This window comes from Cricetulus griseus, chromosome 5 (genome assembly GCF_003668045.3).
Source record: "Cricetulus griseus strain 17A/GY chromosome 5, alternate assembly CriGri-PICRH-1.0, whole genome shotgun sequence".
Taxonomy (NCBI): Eukaryota; Metazoa; Chordata; class Mammalia; order Rodentia; family Cricetidae; genus Cricetulus; species Cricetulus griseus.
In genome coordinates, this window is record NC_048598.1 from 181,038,136 (window position 1) to 181,059,104 (window position 20,969).

The following is a 20,969-nucleotide window of genomic DNA, read 5'->3' on the forward strand; positions in this document are numbered from 1 at the left end:
AGTTTCAGCCACCATCTGTCCTTCCCTAGCTGCCCCCTGCAGCAGCCTCCTCCCATCCAGCCTCCTACGTTCAGCAGTGCTTTATATTTTTAAGCCGCTCTCAAGACATCAGAACAAATATTGGGCTTTAGGGTGCTTTCTGCCTTGTTCACAGTGAACTGGTTGGTAACCTGGGCCTATAGGAGGAGGGGTGGGTGATCACATACTGCCCCCCTCCCAGGGCCCAACAGGCAGGGGGACGCCAGACATGGCCTTGGGAAAGCCGGCGAGGTTCTGGGGCTCAGGGAGAGGCTCTGTCCCTCCCCTCTCCGTTTGGCTGTCTTTGGTCAAAGTCAACAAATTTAGGAAAAAGCTTTTCTGGCATGTCTTGTGTCTTTGTATCCACGGCTTTACACAATTGCTTTCTCCCTCTGGGTCCCATGCCTTATTATCTGCAAGTGGTTTTACTGAAACAGTTCTAACCCGCGCCAATATGACCTGGCTGTCCCTCCGTGCCCTTCAGGGTTATACCCCAACAGCCAGCAGTACTTTCTGCTTTCCTTCCCTGGAAGGCCCTTGTGGGGGTGGTCCTTCCTCTACTGTGACACCCCACCCCCTGCCGGCAACATTCTGTGCTCCTCTGCCAGAGGCAGCCTCCTGCTGTAATTCCTCCAGGATGGGAGCTGCAAACAGCTGCAACTGCTTAGAGCCAGAGTCCCACTTTGAAGAGAACAACGGGACCTGTGTTTTACTCATGCCCCCCACTCATTGGGGTGGTAAAACAAAGTCCGGAGGGTCCGTCAGTCTGTGGACAGCTGAGACGAATATTGTCTGACATTGCAGCCCTGTTGTGGCCAGTAGTGAGGCTTCGTACCTAGGAAACCGGAGGCTGTGTTCACCGAGTTTCAGCAGCCGTGGTGGACAGGCTGCCATTGATTGGAAGCAGAGGACAAGCATCCACTGACCTCAGCAATTGGCATCCAGTGCTGGGCACAGACCAAGGGTGCATTTGCAGGCAGAAGAATGGGTTGCCTGATGAGTTGTGTCTGTGTGCACCAGGCAGGCATTGCAGCCAGGGTCAAGGGAGGAAATGAGGGTGGCTAAGCTGTGCACACTGGGGCTTGGCACCGGTGGCCTGGGTTGAGCTGTGCCATCTTGTACTAGACACCATTGTAGGTTCTCAATGAATATGACATATCTGTCCATTTTCATTTTAAAGGGATGGAAAGTGAGATGCACGCAGTCATGCACTTTCTAAGGTGCAGCATCGTGTGTGTGTGTGTGTGTGTGTGTGTGTGTGTGTGTGTGTGTGTGGTGATGGTGACTGTCTGTAAGGTAGGTCATGGGGATGTGTTAGCGATGAGTAGACAGCAGTTTGAATGTGTTTCACGGAACCTGTTGTTTGCATTTTGTTAGCCTCTGTACTGGAAAGCAATGCTGTGTTCATCTTCCTTTCGTAACCTGTAGGTCCCATGACAAATTCCTTGAAAGCTGGAAGGTGCCTCTTCCTGCAAACTAGGTATGATGCAATTCCCACTGTTCCACACTTGGAGCATTTTCTACAACTTTTCCTTTAAAAAGGGAGCTTACTTCAGGATGAGCTTCTGTGGAGAACTGGGTTGGCTGGTCATGGGGAGAAGGCCCAAGGAGAGAGTCCTTCAGCCCGACAGTCCCAAATCAGCACCCATAACTCACTATTAAGGCGGCAACATGTTGCCTTCTCTCTAGCAATCATTTGCTTGTTGATAGTGAATTAAGTTCTCAGGTTCCAAAAAGGACCTTGGGTAGTAGCAGGAGGTAGAGGTTCAGCCAGCTACCTACAGACTCGAAGATTGTCACTGGGTTTTCCTCAGCCTGCACTTGGGGATCAGGCCTTCCTGGCAGATGCTCTGGTCCATGGATTCCTTGGAAACTATTGATCTGTTTAGCTTGGGTTAAAATGATGGGCCAGTTGGTGGTGTCGCACACCTTTAATCCCTGCACTCCGAAGGCAGAGCAGGCAGATCTCTGTGAGTTTGAGGCCAGACTGGTCTCCAGAGTGAGTTCCAGGACAGCTAGAGCTGTTACACAGAGAAACCCTGTCTCGGAAAAAAATAAAAAAATAAAAAATGTAAACCTGGTATGAGGATGTGATATAGCATGAGGAAACTGTACAGGCATGGCATGGCTCACGCCTAAAAAAGTTCCCCCAGAGTCCAGGGACTTTAGGGTGTGTCCAAGGCGCAGAAACCACAGGGCCTCCAGGCCTCTGACCGTGCCTGGGTGCACCAGACTTGTGTCTATGTTTTTAGTGAATGAGCACTGGTAGGCACTGAGCCTTCCGATGTTTCCTGGTCTATCCTCCTTTACACTGTTAACTTTGGGCTCCAGTCCATCAGGTGAGCTGCCAAGACCCTGGGGAGCTTGTGTTTCTGTGACAACTTAGTTCATATTCTTCATCCCTGCATGGACAAGTCCCTGTCAACCTTGTTGTGTCAGGGACAGGACTGCAGACTCAGCTCTGGCCTATAGAGCCAAGCTGCTATCAAACAGGCAGGGACAGATACTTTACACACAGAAGATACACTGGTCTCGTGGGGTGTGGGCTGTGCAGGCCTCCTTCAGGGAAAGGAATGTTCTGTCTGGGAACCTAGGTAGCCTTCAGAAGCCAAGTGGGTGTGTAAGGAGAGGCTGTGGGCAGGGAGGCTTGTGGCTGAGCACCAGACACTGGGCCATTCTGAACTCAGCCGTGTTGCAAGACATGGCTCGTAGAAGTGGAATGAGACCTTACATGTTACCGAGGAAACGGATGTGTTCCTAGTCTCATTAATAGGATTCAGAAAGGAACTCAAAACAATTGTATTAGCATTTAAAGGAAAACATGGTACAGGTTAGAAAAGAACCCTGACAGCCACTGGGAAGAGGTGTGAAAAAATCATGCCTTCTAAGTTAGATGTGGAATAGAAATAGCTTACTAAGAAAGGAACAATGGGGGGGGGGCTGGAGAAATGGCTCAGAGGTTAAGAGCACTGTCTGCTCTTCCAGAGGTCCTGAGTTCAATTCCCAGCACCCACATGATGGCTCACAACCATCTGTATTGTGATCTGGTGCCCTCCTCTGGCCTCCAGGGATACATGCAGACAGAACACTGTACACATAATAAAATCTTTAAAAAAAAAAAAAAAAGGGACATTGGTGGTGCACGCCTTTAATCCCAGAACTCGGGAGGCAGAGGCAGGCGGATCTCTGTGAGTTCGAGGCCAGCCTGGTCTCCAGAGCGAGTGCCAGGAGAGGCTCCAAAGCTACACAGAGAAACCCTGTCTCGAAAAACAAAAAGAAAAAAAAAAGAAAAAAAAAAGAAAAAAAGAAAGGAACAATGGGGGCTGGAGAGATGGCTCAGTAGTTAAGAACACTGGCTGTTCTTCCAGAGGTCCAGAGTTCAATTCCCAGCAACCACATGGTGGCTTACAGCCATCTGTAATGAGATCTGGTGCCCTCTTCAGTTTTTTTTTGTTTTGTTTTGTTTTGTTTTGGGGGTGCTTTCGAGACAGGGTTTCTCTGTGGCTTTGGAGGCTGTGCTAGAAATAGTTCTTGTAGACCAGGCTGGTCTAGAACTCAGATCTACCTGCCTCTGCTTCCCGAGTGCTGGGATTAAAGGCGTGCGCCACCAACACCCAGCTAGAAAGTTTAATCCTACTTGGCTTACAAAAAAAAGAAAAAAAGAAAAGAAAAAAGTCATGCATGTATACTGTCAGTATCCAGGCACCTGTGCTGGCCTGCCCTTGGGGTCCTGACAGGATGTGCCCTCAGCTGCAGCCACTGAGAGCACCGCCTGTGCATGCTCACTGTGCTCCCTCATAAAAGGCAGGTCTCGTCTCTCTCCTCTCCTGCTGCTTCTGTCTCCGGAAGTCCATCTTCCCCCATCCTCTCCCCTTTCCCTTCTCCCAAAAAAGACTCCACGTGAGCCTTGTTGCACACTGGCGTGACTTTTTCTCTCTCCCTTTTAAAAAACAACATACGTGACAATATCAATACATGATTATGCACGCCAAATACATTTTTTTTCAAAATATTGACGCACAGGAGTGCAAACTGCAGTAAGAAAGTATCATAAACTGGGCTGAACACTAAGGATTACCTATCTCTGTGTGCTGGAATTCAGGTGATTCTTCTCGTTTTCTGCTTCTCTGTCATGGTTTTTACTACAGTGAATATTAATTGGGAAGAGAAATAAAAAATGTTCTGTGTCAAGCTGGTTGTGGGTTTTTGGTGGTGCACACCTTCAGTCCCATCATTGCAAAGGCAGATGGACCCCTGTGACTTTGAGGCCTGGTCTATACAGAAAGCTGCAAGTCAAGGAGAGTTACATCATGAGACCCTGTCTCAGAAAAACAAAAAATAAGTTTTATGTCAGATAAATCAAGGTAGACTGTGGCTGACTGGCTGACTTGGGGGTGCCAGATGCCCTTTGGTTAGAGCTTCATGGGTTCTGGAAAAATAAGCAAAGGCCAACCCCAGAACTTCCCCCTTTACAAGCTAAGGACCTCTTTGTAGGAATAAATACATTTAGTAGGGAAAACATACAACAAGCCCGTAGGCCAATGAAAAATACAAGCATTGGGAATATTATTTTAAGGTATGTGACTTTTGTTTATGCTGCATGTGTTTAACTATAAAACTGATTCTTTACCTGTTTAAAACCTTTACCTGGTGGTCCTAATAAAAAGATCAACAGCCAATAGCGAGGCAGGAGTAAGGAAAGGCGGGGACTGGCAGGCAGAGAGGATAAAGAGAAGGAGAAAGAGAGGGGCCATAGAGTTAAGAAGGAAAGTAAGATGTGCAGAAGAAAGACAGAAGCCCAGAGGGAAAAGGGCTAGAAACAAGCTAAGGCCAGGCACTCATCACTAAGAATAAGCCTCAGTGTGTAATTTACTTGGGAGCTGGGTGGCAGCCCCCTGCCCCAAGCCAAGAGGAAAATACATGCAATATATTGGCACCCCACATCAATCACCAATTGGTTTTGTTTGTTTTGTTATTTTAAGCTACGGCTAACGTCTTCAGAAACTGCAGCTACTACCAGCAGCAGCTAGGCTGCAAGAGCCAAAGCCTAAGGAAATTCTGTCCCCTCAGGCACGGACTCTTTCAAAGCTACTAAGGAAACTTATTTAACTCAAGATTCAAAGGTTGAGGTAGAACCCTGCTTCCAAGACAGACCGAATAGCAAGCAGCTCACCCGCCTCACGTCTCCCAAGAAGGCCTGTGCTGCTCGCCCCTCCTTATAAACCCTTCTGCACCTGGCTTCTCCCTACAACTTCCTGTCAGCTAGTTGCTGACCCAGCCTCCTGACCACAGGTGAATTTTATTTAATCAAACATCTTTGCATCATTACACAAATGTCCCAGAGCATAAACAAAAGCAACACACCTTAATACAATATTCTACAACACAGAAGTGTTAAAATTTTCAGAAAGAGGGGCTGGAGAGATGGCTCAGCGGTTAAGAGCACTGACTGCTCTTCCAGAGGACCTGAGTTCATATTCCTGGCAACCACATGGTGGCTCATAACCACCTTGAATGAGATCTGGTGCCCTCTGCTGGCCTGCAGGCAGAAGACTGTATATGTAATAAATAAAATCTTTTAAAATTTTTTTTCCAGAAAGAATAAAACAGGATACTACAGAGAAATCCTATCTCAATAAATAATAAATAAATAAAACAGGATTTTTTTCTTTTGTAAAGAGCGATGCACATTTTCATTGCCTATTTACACGTGAATGCCACCAAAGGCCATCCTGTTCGCCCCTTGACCTCACTTCACTCAGAGGCAGTCACCCCCTCCTGGGCTAGCTACTCAGGAGTGTGGGCTCGCTCACCCTACTACTGAGGATGGAGTCTAGAGCTGCCCTCTTCTGGCTGGCAGTGGTCTTGGGAGTTTGCTTGAGCATGTGTTCTACGGCATTGCAGGTGTGTGGTCTATCAAAGGGAGAGCTTACAGGAAGCAATGTCTGATAAAGGGAAATGACAGACCAGCCATGGCACCCTGGGCGTGAGGTGTGCAGCAAAGGGGAGCTCTCAGTGTTGTTCTTCAGAACATTCATGGTACATGATAGAACAGTCAGGAGTTAAAGCTGATGAGCCATGTGCCCTGGAGCAATGGACAAAAGGCCTACTAGGCAATCCTGTTGTTAGACCCCCGAAAACTCAAGTATCCGGGGTCTCAGGCCAGGTTCGCGGTCACCCCAATCACCAGGCGGATTCGAGAGCTTGCTGCAAACTGCACGAGGCTTTATTGTAATTTAACGAGCTAACCCCATGTTAGCTCGGGTCTTTCACCCACCCTCCATGGCGGACAGCTAGAAAAGATGGCTCCTAGGGTCTCCCAAAAGATCTTATAGGGCAGCGTAAGGGGAGTGTCTAGGGGGTGCGCACAGGCTTACGCACAGGCTCACGATTGGTGTGCTTCCAGGCTTGGAGGGCTTGCCCTGTGTTGATTGGTCAACTGGTTGTTATGGCCCATAGGCCCTCTACGTCATTGCTGTGCACACCCAGGGTCGTAAAGCATAGCGCCACCAGCTAACTTCTGATTGGTTCCTTGTCACGAGACAGGCATCTGACTTTCTAGTTTCTAGGACAAGGTCATAGAAGCACATGTTTGGCTGTTATGGCTGCTGAAAGGGAAGCTGGTTCCTTCACTGTTATATTTTTTTCTTTTGGTTTTTCAAGACAGAGTTTCTCTGTGTAGTCTTAACTGTCCAAGAACTCATTCTGTAGACCAGGCTGGCCTTGAACTCACAGAGATCTGCCTGCCTTTGCCTCCCGAGTGCTGGGATTATAGGTGTGTATCACCACTGCCTGTTGACTTACTGACTATAGTTAACCTAGGCTTAAGAATCAGGGGAAAAAGCAGAGGGACTTTTGAGTTTAAATTTTAATGCTCACTGGCCTTTAATTCCAACACTGGGGAGACAGAGGCTGGTGGATCTCTGTGAGTTTAAGACCAGACCAGTCTGGTCTACAGAGTGAGTTCCAGGACAGCCAGGGCTGTTACACAGAGAAAACCTGTCTCAGAAAAAAAAAATTAAATTTTAATGCTCTGTGTTTCTTGCAATAGACATGATGATGCTATGATCAAATACATAAGGAAAATACCAGGGTCCTACTACCATGCAGAGAACAGCCAATGGCACTCACAAAAGACACAATACCACTGACAATAGGTGTTTGATCCTGTCACCAACGCAAGCATAGCTTCTTTTCTATAGGGTGATTTTGTTTTTCTAAAGTTTTATGGTTAGAGGAAAAAAAAAAAAGAAAATCCCTGGCAGTCTGAAAGCAACAATTTGTTTTTTTTTGTTTTTTGAGACAGGGTCAAACTCTGTATGTAGCTGATGCTGGCTGACTGTAAACCCACGATCCTCCAGCCCACTCTCTGGATTGCTGGGATTATAGTTCTGAGCTGATATGTGTACTTCATACTGTTACACTGATCCCTGGGATTTAACAGGGACTGGGGACTTTCGGATTACCACAGGCCAGATGGAGAAGACGTTCAATGCCAGGTTGTATCCGGGAGCAAGCAGAAATGTGGGAGAAACTCTGGAGTAAAACAACACCCAGGCCGCTTTTTATTTTGTTTTTAGAAGGAAGAGCCAGGTAGCCACAGGCAAAGAGGCTACAGGAAATGTCAGCCCCATTTGCCCAGGAGTGTGCCAGGTGGGCAAGAGCCGCCAGGAAGAGAGAGGTTTGGCAGGGACATGGTAAATTGGGGAGGGGGAACAGAGCAGTAAATAAAAGTCAGCTCAGGTTTGGAGACTGAGAGCCATCAAGGGAGGGAGGGAGGGAGGGAGGAAGGGAGGGAGGGAGAGAGAGAGAGAGAGAGAGAGAGAGACCGAGACCTGCCTGTGCATTTGGGGTTTAGGAAAACTCATTTAGTTCTGTTGTTGCCAGGATCCCTGAGTCACACCAGAGTAATATTTCCCAGGTAGTGAGATTAATGCAGTTTACCCAGACAGGTTGCTGAAGCAGCAGGACATGGAACTGGAGGTCCCTGAGGGGCAGCCTCCCAGCCTCCCTCCCTCCCTCCTTCCCTCCCTGGGAGCCTCAGGGAGGGACTCAGGTGCCCTCCCTCAGAGGGAATGATACTCCAGCCACAGTAACCTAGTGTCTGTGTCCAATTTAAATTCTGCAGGCGGCTGGATGTTTGAAAAGTAGGTTCCTAGTCCCTGCACTGATTGCAACATATATTTGGGCCACTGGGCTGAGGCTGAGACACATCAGTGAGGACCCTGTTCCTCAGCCTGCCCAAGGTTATCACCTGAGGATGCCAACTGTATAGGAATCAGGTGTGCCTGAGGATGCCTCACTTGGGTCTTCTGGAGTATTGCTTTCTTTTCCTTTTTCTTTTTGAGGCAGGGTCTCTCTACATCCTGGACCTTCTGAAACATTCAGTGACAAGCTGTGAATTCCTGGGCTGGTTGGAATTTTTTGGGGTGATAAGCAGCACTTCAGATCTTTTAAATCTCTCACCTGCCATTTCAAGTTTAAAAAAATTACTGTGTGTATGGTGTTGGGAAGCGTACGTACACACGGGTTGAGGTAAAAGGAAACTTTGTGGGGTCAATTATCTCCATCCACTTTTACCTGAGTTCCTGGGATCGAACTCAGACAGTCAGACTTGCTAGGCAACCACCTTTCCTTGCTGAGCCATCTCACAAACCCTTTCTTTGCCATGTTTCAAGGAGAGCTCTTCCAAGTTCTTTTAAAAATCCTGCTGAAGCAAGCCGATGGTGGCGAGTTCCAGGACTGTCTGGGCTGTTACACAGAGAAACCCTGTCTCGAAAAGCAAACAATTCTGTTGATACTTCAGTTGGGATTATTACACTGGCTTTGCAAGCTTATGAGGAGTTGCCACATTTACAATGTTTCCTCTTACCCGGGGAAGGGCAATTTCTAATTCAATCTGAGCTGCTGTGACGTTTTGCAGCCTAACTTTGGAGTTTCCTACCTCTGGGGGAGGATTTTGGCAAGTTTAGCACAAGATTTGCTAAACCTCCCAAGGACGGCTGGATAGTGAGCCGCCCCGGCAGATCCTGAGGGCCGTGCATGGGCTCCACTCCGCAAGAGCTCACCACCCTCCCCAAGCCAGTGGTTTCCAGGAAACAGGGAGTGAAAAGTCAGGCTGAGGGGACCCAGGGCTCACCCTAGCCAGGTGCAGCTGGTCTGAGAGCTCTCCTGGGCCCTCTCACAACTTGGCTGGCACGCAGTTCTTTCTTGGTCCAGCCTTAGGGCGTGCTTACTCCCCGGGCTCCTCCCACAGGCCACTGTCCCAACCAACGCAGGTCCCACCACGACCCTGGGCCGGACCTTGGACGCTCTCCAGCACCGCCTACAATCCGTTCCCAGGGCTTTGTTTCCAGAAGCCCCTTCTCCCTCCGCCTGCTCTCCGTAGCTCCGCCCACGCCTCGCTCCTGGGTCTCGGCCCCGCCTCTAGCACCGCCCACACCCCTGGGAACTCTTCCCAGACTCCGCCCACAGCCCCAGTCCGGGCCCCGTCACGCTAAGCCCCGCCCCTGGCCCAACCCTGGCTCCTCCCACAGTCCGTGTCGACCCAGGCTCCGCCCACACCTCTGGGGACTCTTCCCAGACTCCGCCCACAGCCCCAACCGGGCCCGGTCGCGCTAAGCCCCGCCCTGTCCCCGCCCACAGCCCCGGCTCCGCCCACGGCCCTTGTCCCCTCCGCGGGCCCGTAGCTCGCGAGGCCTGCTCCTCCGGGTTTGGAGCGTCCCTTCAGGCAGGCGGGCCGGCGGAGTGATGGCGGTTCGGTCCCGGCGTCGCGGCGAAGACGCGTCCTGAGTTCCCTTCTGGGTCCCGCGGCGCGGCCGTTGGCGGCGGCGCGGCCCGGGCGCGCGTGGCGAATCGGCCACGACGAATCGGCAGGCGTGGCGCCGGCGGCATCGCGAGAGTGCGGCTCGGACGGAGGCGGCGCGCCGGGCGCTGGCGGGCTGAGGGCCGCGGCGGAGAGCGGGCGGCGGAGCGGCGGGGGGCCGGCGGGGCCCCGCGGCGGCGCCACCATGACGGGCCGCGTCTGCCGCGGCTGCGGCGGCACCGACATCGAGTTGGACGCGGCGCGCGGCGACGCGGTGTGCACGGGCTGCGGCTCGGTGCTCGAGGACAACATCATCGTGTCCGAGGTGCAGTTCGTGGAGAACAGCGGCGGCGGCTCGTCGGCGGTCGGCCAGTTCGTGTCGCTGGACGGTGGGTCCCGGGCGAGCGGGCGGCGGGCGGGCGGCGGGAAACTGAGGCCGCTCCCCCGCGCTCCCCGGCCGTGCGCGCTGACAGGTGCGCACTGCCCGCTGCTCTGCCCGGCCCCGGCGCTTGATTGCGCGGTCTGCTGACCGTTGCGTGCCGAGAGGCCGCGGAGTTTCCACTTGCAAGTCCCTCTTTGTACGTTACTCACCCCGACCGCATGAAACGCTCCAGTCCGTCGTGTGTTTGTGCGTGTGTGCGTGTGCGCGCGTGTGTGTGCGTGTGCGTGTGCGCGCGTGTGCGTGTGCGTGCCTGTGTGCGTGTGTGATGAATCTAAAATGTTGTTGCTTGAGTCACCACATTTTTGTCTTCTGAAAGTAGTTGCTCACGCTTTAACGTCGCTCTGTTTGTGTTTTCTGTGCCTGGGGCTCTCACCCAGGACCTCTGGCGAGCCGATCCTATGCCGGGGAAGCCCGTGCCACAGCTAGAGTTAGGTTTTGTGGGGAATGATGATGTGCAGGCTGCGGCCTCTCTCTCGCGTGCGGAGGTCGTTTTCCACGGTTTGCTAAGACTGTACCTTCAGCAGAGATCACCGTAGACACCATGTGTGTCTGCTTTGGGCTCTTGTTTTGTGCGCATCCCTACGCTCTGTTTACACTTTCATGCCTTGGGATCGGATGATGTGAGTCACCCAGCTTTTGCTTCCTTTTTAGAATGGGAGATTTGTAGTCAGTTTCCCTCTTGTTGTAGTGTAAGTGTGTGTGTGTGTGTGTGTATGCATATGTGCGTGTGTATGTATGTATATATATGTGCGTGTGTATATATGTATGTATATGTGTGTATGTGTGTATGCATGCATATATATGTATATATGTGTATATGTGTATACGTGTGTATGCATGTATATATGTATGTATATATGTGCTGTATGCATGTATACATGTATGTATATGTACGTGTGTATACATGTATATATGCATATTTATGTGTATCTGTGTGTATATATGTACGTGTGTATGCATGTATATATGTACCTACATGTGTATGTACGTGTGTGTGCATGTGTATATGTATGTATATATATATGTGTATAAATGTATGTACGCGCGTATGCATGTATATATGTATGTGTATCTGTGTGTATATATGTATGTACGTGTGTGTGCATGTATATATGTATGTGTATATGTGTATATATGTATGTACGCGTGTGTGCATGTGTATATGTATGTGTATATGTGTATATATGTATGTACGAGTGTGTGCATGTGTATATGTATGTGTATCTGTGTGTATATATGTATGTACGTGTGTGTGCATGTATATATGTATGTGTATATGTGTATATATGTATGTACGCGTGTGTGCATGTGTATATGTATGTGTATCTGTGTGTATATATGTATGTACGTGTGTGTGCATGTGTATATGCATATTTATGTGTATCTGTGTGTATGGCTCTGGGGCTGGAACCCAGGCTTGCTCACACTAAGCAAGTGCTCTGCTATTGAGTTATATTCCTAGTGTTTTTTGTCATTTTATTTTGAGTCAGGGTTTGCCAAGTTGTCCAGGCAGGCATTGAACTTGCAGTCCTGCTTCTGCCTTGTAAGTATGGGGATTATGAGGCTGTACTACAAGGCCTAACTTCTTTTTGTTGTTGTTTTTTTTTGAGACAATGTGTCCCTATGTAGATTGCCTGGCCTCAAACTTTGAGCCTGCCTCTGCCTCCCAAGTGCTGGGATTACAAGCATGCACCACCAGGCCCTGTGTGGCTAATTTCTGTAGGCGGCAGGGGCAGGGTGCGTGTAGGGTCTGCATGCATGCATGTATGGGTGCATGAGTGAGGAGACACAAAGTTGGCATCAGATTCTTGCTTGATAATTCTACACTATTTATTAGGGCAAGGTCTCTTGCTGAACTGGCTACTTTCTCAACCTCTCTCAGACTCCCAAGTACTGGGGTTATAGATGGCTACCACACCTGACCAGCTTTTATGTGAGTTCTGGTGCTCTGAACTTCAGTCAGGCTTGCACAGCATTTAATTCCCTGAACCGCTCCCTAGCCCCTCTGGCAAATTCTTGAATCTCCTCCGAGTTCCAGAGGTAAACTCACTTAGTGTATTTTCTGTTGAACATGCCTGAAGTTTTTTTTCTTTTTTTTTTTTTTTTTATGTTTGTCAAGATAGGGTCTCTCTGTGTGTAGTCCTGGCTGTTCTGGTGCTCACTCTGTAGACCAGGCTGACTTTGAACTCATGGAGACCAGCCTCCCTCTGCCTCCCAACTGCTCGGCTATGCTTAGGGATTTTAATCTGTTTACTTGGAATATTAGTCCGTAGTTTAACACCTGTCAGCCTTAGATGTCAAAGTAACACACTCCTGAAGCAAATGAGCAATGTCCCACTCACTTTCTGGAAGGGATTGTGTGTAAACAGTGCACTCTGCTCTTTTTTCCTTTCTTAGTTTTACTGTGTAACTTAGGCTGACCTCAAACTCACGATGTTCCTGCCTCTCAGTCTTCTACCTAGCAAAGATACAGAGGTGTGCCTACCACTTCTTGGTCCTGTCTTACTTAAATATGAGGTGTACTTCTCCAATGTATCCATTTGGACTTGAGGTTTTGTTTTCAGCTTTTGTCATAGCAGTGGTGGTTGTAGCTACATTTCGGATAGTCTCTGACTTATCTTGGAATTTAAGTTTGAGGAACCAGTCCATCTGGTTATGGAATTGGTGTTCTCAATATCTTGCATCCCCCCCCCCCCACACACACACACAAGTGGTCTGCCAGTGAGCCTTTTCCCCACCCAGCCCATGTCCTAGATATCTGTGAGATGTCCTTTTTCCTTGGATGTTGGTGTCTGTGTTTCCCTTTGTCTGTCTTGTCTGGTTAACCAGTTTTGTGGATATTTCCAGAAAAACATTGACTGGGGTTGGCCTTTCCTTCTCTGAGGTGTGTTTCACATGTCGTACAGCTCTTACTCTTTGTAGTGACTCTCCAAGAGCGTCCTCAGGACGGCTGGGACAGTGCTTTTACCACATGTTGTGTATGGCCTCCTAAATAGTCACCAAGTCACACCAATAGTCATTCAATCCTATTTGAGTGATAGCAGCAGTATACAGGTCGTTGAGGGAGCAGATATCTAGGGCTTTCCATGGGAAGGCACTTTTTTCTGTGCACACATAACATGAGGGAAACTAGCATGGAGCCAGGGTGGAGTGATGCCTTACCATGCATTGGAAATCAGGCTCCAAAGCCCTGAGTGAAACTCAGATGGGCTCTTAGGTGACATCAAGATCTCTCTCCAGGGAGAGGCACTCCGGCAACCAGCCATGGGTGCCTTGGGGAAGGCACTGTGGGTCATGCATTCTTAGCTTTGTAGAAGGTTATACAAGAGGGAGGTGTCAGCTGCTTTGTTACCTGCCTACACCCCCGGCCCCAATCAGCATGACCACACGGGCAGGAAACAGATGACTTGTCCCATTTCCTGCCCTCATAGGTCCCTGGTGCTCTTTGCTCATCTTGGCCTTCCTCCAGCTTCGTAGTAAAGCTGTTTTCTCATTGGTGGCTGTCTTGTACGTTCTAAGACAGCTGTCTCTTTCCTAGGTGTCCTTGCTTACAGCAACCTAAGCTGGACACTTAGTAGTTTACTCTAGAATCTGTGCTTAGTACACGAAAGTGAATGATAAGGGGCAGGAGGCTCCTGGCTGTGGAAACTTAGCACCTTATACCTGTGATTAGGCTTCAGGGGCCTTTTCAAGAAGCCTGTCCCCAGGGACTGCAGGTTCAGATGCCCAATGCAAGGCAGTGGGTAGCTGGAGAAGTTGGGATTGGAGCCATACCATGGGAGTCTGGGCTGGCCTTTATGAGCAGGGATGAAGGCAGGGGCAAAGCAGGGTTTCCCACAGTGCACACTTCCCGGCATTGCCATGTCCTCTGAGGCCCTCCTTCCCAAGACTTGAGACTACGCTCAGAATGCTTGTTCAGAGAGAGCTCCTTCACCAAGCAACCTGTGGCTCCTGCCTCCTCAGGGTTCATCCTCCCCCACCCTGGGAGCAGCAAACCGTGTTAGTAGACTGGAAGTACTCCCTGAGGTTCCAATAATCAGAATTGCTTATGGTGTTTGGGGTTGGGCCCAGGGCCTCATGTGCTGGGCAGATACTCCCCAACCCACTAACCAGAACTTAGCATTTTGTTAGATTCATTTATGTATGTATGTACATGCAACTCTGCATGTATGTAGAATTCAGAGGCTAACTTACGGAAGTTGGCGCTCTCCACCATGACGGTTCTTAGCTATCAAACTCAGGTGGTCAGGCTTGATAGCGGGCTCCTTTAGCTGCTGAGCCAGCTCAACTGCCATAGAACCTCTTCTTGTTCTTGTTGTTGTTTTTTTTTTCAGGACAGGGCTTCTTTGTGTAGTTGTCCTGGAACTCAACTCTGTAGCCCAGGTTGACCTCAACTCATAAATCTGCCTGCCTCTGCCTCCTGAGTGGTCGGATTAAAAGAGTGCGCCACGGCCACCGCCACCGCCACCACCACCACCACCACCACCACCGGCTTTTTTGTTGTGTTCTTTTGAGACAGGGTTTCTCTGTGGCTTTGGAGCCCATCCTGGAACTCACTTTGTAGACCAGGTTGGCCTTGAACTCAATGGAGATCCGCCTGTCTCTGCCTCCCAAGTGCTGGGATTAAAGGCGTGCACCACCACTAACTACCCAGCATGCCTGCCTGCCTGCCCTCCCTCCCTCCCCTTCTCTTCCTCCCTCTCGCCCTCCCTCCTTCCTTCCTTCCTGTGTAGCCCAGGCTGGCCTCCGAGTCTGTAGCCTTCCACGTGACATCAACACGGCTGTAGAGACTGTCTTCCCTGGAGACTGGAAAAAGGAAGGCTAGTGCTTTGGGAGGCCTCTCTGGGCATTGAGGGCTCCTGGCCCTCTTCCTAGGTCTAGTGCAGCAGGGGAGGGCGCATTGTCTGTTCCAAAGCACATCCCGTAGAACATTTCTGCCCTTTGCTAAGTCAGAGCTTCTTCCCCCAGTGGCCTGTGATGGTGTATTCCTTCTCCGTTGTCCACAAGGGGGCAGACTCTGCCAAGCCCATCTGTGCTATACTTCCACCATGTATTTTTTTTTTTTGTTTCAGAAACTTGTAGAAAGAATGTCTGCTGGCCATAGTAGTACACATCTATAGTCCGAGCATTTGGGAGGCAGAGTTCTAGATCAGCCTTTGCTATATAGTGAAACCTTGTCTGGAGGAAGGAAGGAAAAGCAAAATACCCACTGTTTTAGAAGTTGAGCGTATCTGAAATGTGAAGATCTAGGCAAATTTGTAGTGGCAGTTTCATCTGGAGGTCATATTTGGCCTTTCTTTTTTCCCACTCGAGGGAGCCTGAGTCAGCACCTTAACCTGGTGTGACATTTGCTGAGTAAGTGCTTTTCACACCATGTTTCCTCTTCCTGACATTGGAGGGGTGGCAGGGACAGGAGTCAGAAGGGGGCTCCTAGGGCAGAACAGCGCAAGCAGATGTGTGGAGATCCCAGTGCGGGAGGCAGGATGTGCCTGAGGAGGTGGTAGTGACTGGTGGCTTTGCAGTGTGCTCTGTGGAGCTGGAGTGGAGGAGTGTGGTGGGCATTCGTGTGAGGAGGAGGAGTGCGGTGGGCATTCGTGTGAGGAGGAGGAGTGTGGTGGGCATTCGTGTGAGGAGGAGGAGTGTGGTGGGCATTCGTGTGAGGAGGAGGAGTGCGGTGGGCATTCGTGTGAGGAGGAGGAGTGTGGTGGGCATTCGTGTGAGGAGGAGGAGTGTGGTGGGCATTCGTGTGAGGAGGAGGAGTGTGGTGGGCATTCGTGTGAGGAGGAGGAGTGCGGTGGGCATTCGTGTGAGGAGGAGGAGTGCGGTGGTCATTCGTGTGAGGAGGAGGAGGAGTGCGGTGGGCATTCATAGGAGGAGGAGGAGTGTGGTGGGCATTCGTGTGAGGAGGAGGAGTGTGGTGGGCATTCGTGTGAGGAGGAGGAGGAGTGTGGTGGGCATTCGTGTGAGGAGGAGGAGTGTGGTGGGCATTCGTGTGAGGAGGAGGAGTGCGGTGGGCATTCGTGTGAGGAGGAGGAGTGCGGTGGTCATTCGTGTGAGGAGGAGGAGTGCGGTGGTCATTCGTGTGAGGAGGAGGAGTGTGGTGGGCATTCGTGTGAGGAGGAGGAGTGTGGTGGGCATTCGTGTGAGGAGGAGGAGTGTGGTGGTCATTCGTGTGAGGAGGAGGAGTGTGGTGGGCATTCGTGTGAGGAGGAGGAGTGTGGTGGCATTCGTGTGAGGAGGAGGAGTGTGGTGGGCATTCGTGTGAGGAGGAGGAGTGCGGTGGTCATTCGTGTGAGGAGGAGGAGTGCGGTGGTCATTCGTGTGAGGAGGAGGAGTGTGGTGGGCATTCGTGTGAGGAGGAGGAGTGTGGTGGGCATTCGTGTGAGGAGGAGGAGTGTGGTGGGCATTCGTGTGAGGAGGAGGAGGAGTGTGGTGGGCATTCGTGTGAGGAGGAGGAGGAGTGCGGTGGGCATTCGTGTGAGGAGGAGGAGTGCGGTGGGCATTCGTGTGAGGAGGAGGAGTGCGGTGGGCATTCGTGTGAGGAGGAGGAGTGCGGTGGTCATTCGTGTGAGGAGGAGGAGTGTGGTGGGCATTCGTGTGAGGAGGAGGAGTGCGGTGGGCATTCGTGTGAGGAGGAGGAGTGTGGTGGGCATTCGTGTGAGGAGGAGGAGTGTGGTGGGCATTCGTGTGAGGAGGAGGAGTGCGGTGGGCATTCGTGTGAGGAGGAGGAGTGTGGTGGGCATTCGTGTGAGGAGGAGGAGTGCGGTGGGCATTCGTGTGAGGAGGAGGAGTGTGGTGGGCATTCGTGTGAGGAGGAGGAGTGTGGTGGGCATTCGTGTGAGGAGGAGGAGTGCGGTGGGCATTCGTGTGAGGAGGAGGAGTGTGGTGGGCATTCGTGTGAGGAGGAGGAGTGCGGTGGGCATTCGTGTGAGGAGGAGGAGTGTGGTGGGCATTCGTGTGAGGAGGAGGAGTGTGGTGGTCATTCGTGTGAGGAGGAGTGCGGTGGGCATTCGTGTGGGCGTCCTCTCTTTGCAGGTGGGGTGGGGGAATAGCAGGAATGAGGCAAGGCCTTGCTGTGTGTGTCACACTGGCTGTAGCTCTTGATGCATGTGCCTTAGCCTTCTCATTACAGACATGCAGCACCATTAGACAGCTAATGCCACCATTCTTTATAATGTAATTTAAATATTTTTAAGATCTCATTTTTATTATTCTAAATTATGTGTGCATCTGTGTGTGGGTGCACACAGTAGGGTGCCCACAGTGGCAGAAGTGTTGGCTTCCCCTGGAAGGTGGTTGAGAACTGCCTGACTTGGGAACCTATCTTAACCCTCTTTAAGAGCAGTACTTGTTCTTAACTGCTGAGCCATCTTTCTAGATCCATGATTCACTTGTATTAAAAGCATATATCCACTTTGATTAGCGCAATGGAGTATGTTTTTATATGTAAATTACATTTGTTTATGGGGGTGTCATGTGCATGTGTGGAGAGGACAACATGTAGAATAAGTTCTCCCCTTCCTCTGTGTGCGTCCCAGTCATGAGGACAAGAGCTCTTAGCCCCTCAGTCATTTCATCAGTCCCGATTTGGTTCTATTTAAGGGTTTGGTATGCCCCTGGCAGAGCAAGGTCTTCTACTTGGCCTGCTGCTCTTCCTGTTGGAGTCCTGGGTTTTCCTTTGTTCACAGTCAGTGGAAGGGGTTTCTCTGCTAACCTTTGTTTCGTGTATTTCCAGGTGCTGGCAAAACCCCAACCCTAGGCGGTGGATTCCATGTGAACTTGGGAAAGGAGTCACGAGCACAGACGCTACAGAATGGTATTGCCCACTTGAGTGTTGCTGGCCCTGGGGTGGGATGGAAGGGGGAGATGGGAAAGGATAAGGGGTGGGGTCAGAGCAGGCCAGTCCTCAGCTGTTACTGCTGCTCTGCAGTGTCCACTCTGTCCACCCCGTGCCTCACCTGTGTCCTGCTTCTCTTTGCTGCCCTCACGGCCCAAGGCCCATCACTCTGGGAAGAATATGTCCTAAGTATGCTCCCTCTTTCAGTCACTCTGCAGCTCTTGCTAGGCCCCTGAGTGACGGGCCCCAGATGATGCCAGCCCATAGCTGTCTGTTCCTAGTCTCTTGGAGATAGACATAGAACCAGCAAGTCATAGCCATTTGACCTGGCAGAAGTGATATTTCATTGTTTTATAAAAGTATCAGTTCACAACAAAGAAGAGAATTATCTGTTCTGATCCCTTGCTTGTTTTAATTTAATTAGGTGTTTGCCTTTATTGAATTGAAAAAGTTTTTTATGTATTTTAGCTACAGTGTTTATTGTTTTGGTGTTTTTGTTTGTTTTGTTATTTTTTTGAGTCAGGGTCTCTATGTAGCCTTAGCTATCCTGGAACTCTCTATGTAGACCAGGCTGGCCTTGAACTCACAGATCTGCCTGCCTCTGCCTCCCAAGTCTGGGATTAAGGGCATGTACCAATATACCTGGTTTTAGCTACAAGTCTTTAAAAAAAATACATACACACACACATTTATTTATTTATTTACTTATTTATATGTGCTTACCATGGCACATTTATGGACAGCTTGCAGGAGTTGGTTCTCTCCTTCCACTGTGTGAGTTCTGGAGACAGAACTCAGATCCATCTTGGCAGCAAGTGCCTTTACCCACTGAGCCATCTTGTCACCCTTCTGTGAGTCTTTGACCAGATACATGTTACAGAAAAGTTTCTCCTGCTCCATGAGCTGTCTTTTCATTCCTTTTCTTTTTCTCATTACTTGCTGGTATAAAATGAAAAAAGATTTATTATAAAATTTATACAGGTGTTTTATCTGCATGTATGTATGAGCACCATGCGTGTGTCTGGTGCTCTGGAAGGTCAGAAGAGGGTTTCAGATCTGGAACTGGACTTAAAGATGGTTGTGAGCTACCATGTAGGCACTAGGAACTGAACCTAGGTCCTCTGTAAGAGCAGTAAACACTTCTAACAGCTGAGCCTTCTTTCCAGTTCTTGGTGGTGTCGTTTAAGGCACTTTTTTTTTTTTTTTTTTTTTCTCATTCTGATGGTGTCTGGCTTATCTTCCTCCTTACCTGGTCAGTTCTTGGGGAGACTGGGGGGACGGTTCAGTGGGTAAAGTGCTTGCTGTGCAAGTCTAAGGGCCTGAGTTAGGGTCCCCAGTTGAGCATATAGAAAGCTGAACATGGGGGTGTGAACCTGTCACCTGGCACTAAAGAAGCAGAGACAGGTAGAACCCAGGGCATCAGGGGATAGACAGCCAGTCTAGCCACCAGGGCTAGCGAGAGGCGGTAGCTCCAAAAGATGGGCTGAGTGACAGGGGACCCACCCAGTTTCTACCTCTGGCCTCCACGGGTGTGACCATGGGTGTGCATGTGCACGCACACTCCTCCAAACTGATGCTTATACCTTCTGTTGTCCCTCCCTCCTCCCTCCCTTCTCCTTTGAGACAGAGTCTGTTGTTTGTCCTAAGTTGTTCTGTAAGTCTGTAAAGACTCAGGAGCCAAATATTAAATATTGGGGTAAAACCTTTATAGGTCAAAGAAGTGTTAGAGGAGTGGCTAGCTGACCTTTCCTCCTCACTTCTTAGACCAAAGGGGACAAAGAAAAGCCAGTGAATCTCCCTCCCTACTCCTTTCTGTGCCTCTCTATCCATATCCTGGTTCCTCCATGTTCTCTATGGCCAATTCTTGTCTGCTAGTCGCTGGCTCTGCCTCCGATTCAATGTTGACTTTATTAACACAGACAGGGTTGTCACAGTGCCATCAAATGTCCTGCAACAAGAGTCCCCTCTGCCTCACCCAGTGCTGGGCTTACAAGGCCTGTACCACCACATCCCTTGAGTTTCAGGATGAATTTTAGAGTCTGTTTACAGTTTCTGTCAGGAAATCAGCTGCGGTTTTGAGAGGATTATCTCCCGCTCCTCCCCCCTTCCCCCTTCGCCTATCCTGCATCCACTCTTCAGGGTAAGGCTTTCCATAAGAAGTCAAGGAAGTCTGCGCATCACCACGTTGAGGCAGGACCAAGGCCCTCCCTGCTGTGTCTAGGCTGAGCAAGGTGTCCCTCCATAGGGGACTGGGCTCCAAAAAGCCAGTTCGTGCCCTAGGGATAGATCCTGGTCCCTCTGCCAGTGGCCCCACAGACTGCCCAAGCCACACCACTGTCACCGGCATTCAGGGAGCCTGGTTTGGTCCTATGCAGGTTCTCCAGCTGTCAGTCCATGAGCTCCTGTTAGCGGGGATCAGCTGTTTTTGTGGGTTTCCCCATCCTGGTCTTGATGCCTTTGCTTATATTATCATTCCTCTTGGGGGGATTATCTTAATCTGTAGATCGTTGTGGGGAGTGTGGTTGCTTGAATGGTACTAAGTCTTCTGGGGTTGTCTTTTCATTGATCTGAGTCTTTAGAGTTTCAAATTTGGACTTATCAGTTAACTCTCCAATGGGGAAACTGCCCAGATTCTTCTGGTGGGAGTTACATTGAATTTGTAGCTCAAATTATAGGAGTGTGCTATGTTGATCTGAAAGTGTGAACTTGTAGAGTTTTTTATTTTAGCAGCCTCAGAGGCTGTGAGCAGACATTGTTGGTCCTTGCTGGGTTTGTTCTGGGCTGGACTAGGCAAAGAGGCCATTCTGGGGAGGATCAGGCAGATGACTGTTAGGACAGAGGCGGCACTTGGCACATAGTTGTAGGAG

The 20,969-nt window shown here is 50.0% G+C and overlaps 1 protein-coding gene across 3 annotated transcripts in view; it reads left to right on the forward strand.

Annotated features, from left to right (window-relative positions):
* Positions 1-9,974: 9,974 nt before the first annotated feature.
* Positions 9,975-20,969, forward strand: part of Brf1 (BRF1 RNA polymerase III transcription initiation factor subunit) — a 49,362-nt gene continuing 38,367 nt past the window's right edge. The window contains exons 1-2 of one of the 3 annotated variants that reach the window (XR_003485558.2): positions 9,975-10,212; positions 18,001-18,081. Coding sequence is in view for 2 of the 3 variants with exons in the window: in XM_027416672.2 (XP_027272473.1) it covers positions 10,029-10,212; positions 18,001-18,081 (265 nt within the window). In the remaining variant the exon portion in view is untranslated. The remainder of the gene's footprint in view (positions 10,213-18,000; positions 18,082-20,969) is intronic. The other 2 variants (XM_027416672.2, XM_027416671.2) reach the window with 2 other exon arrangements.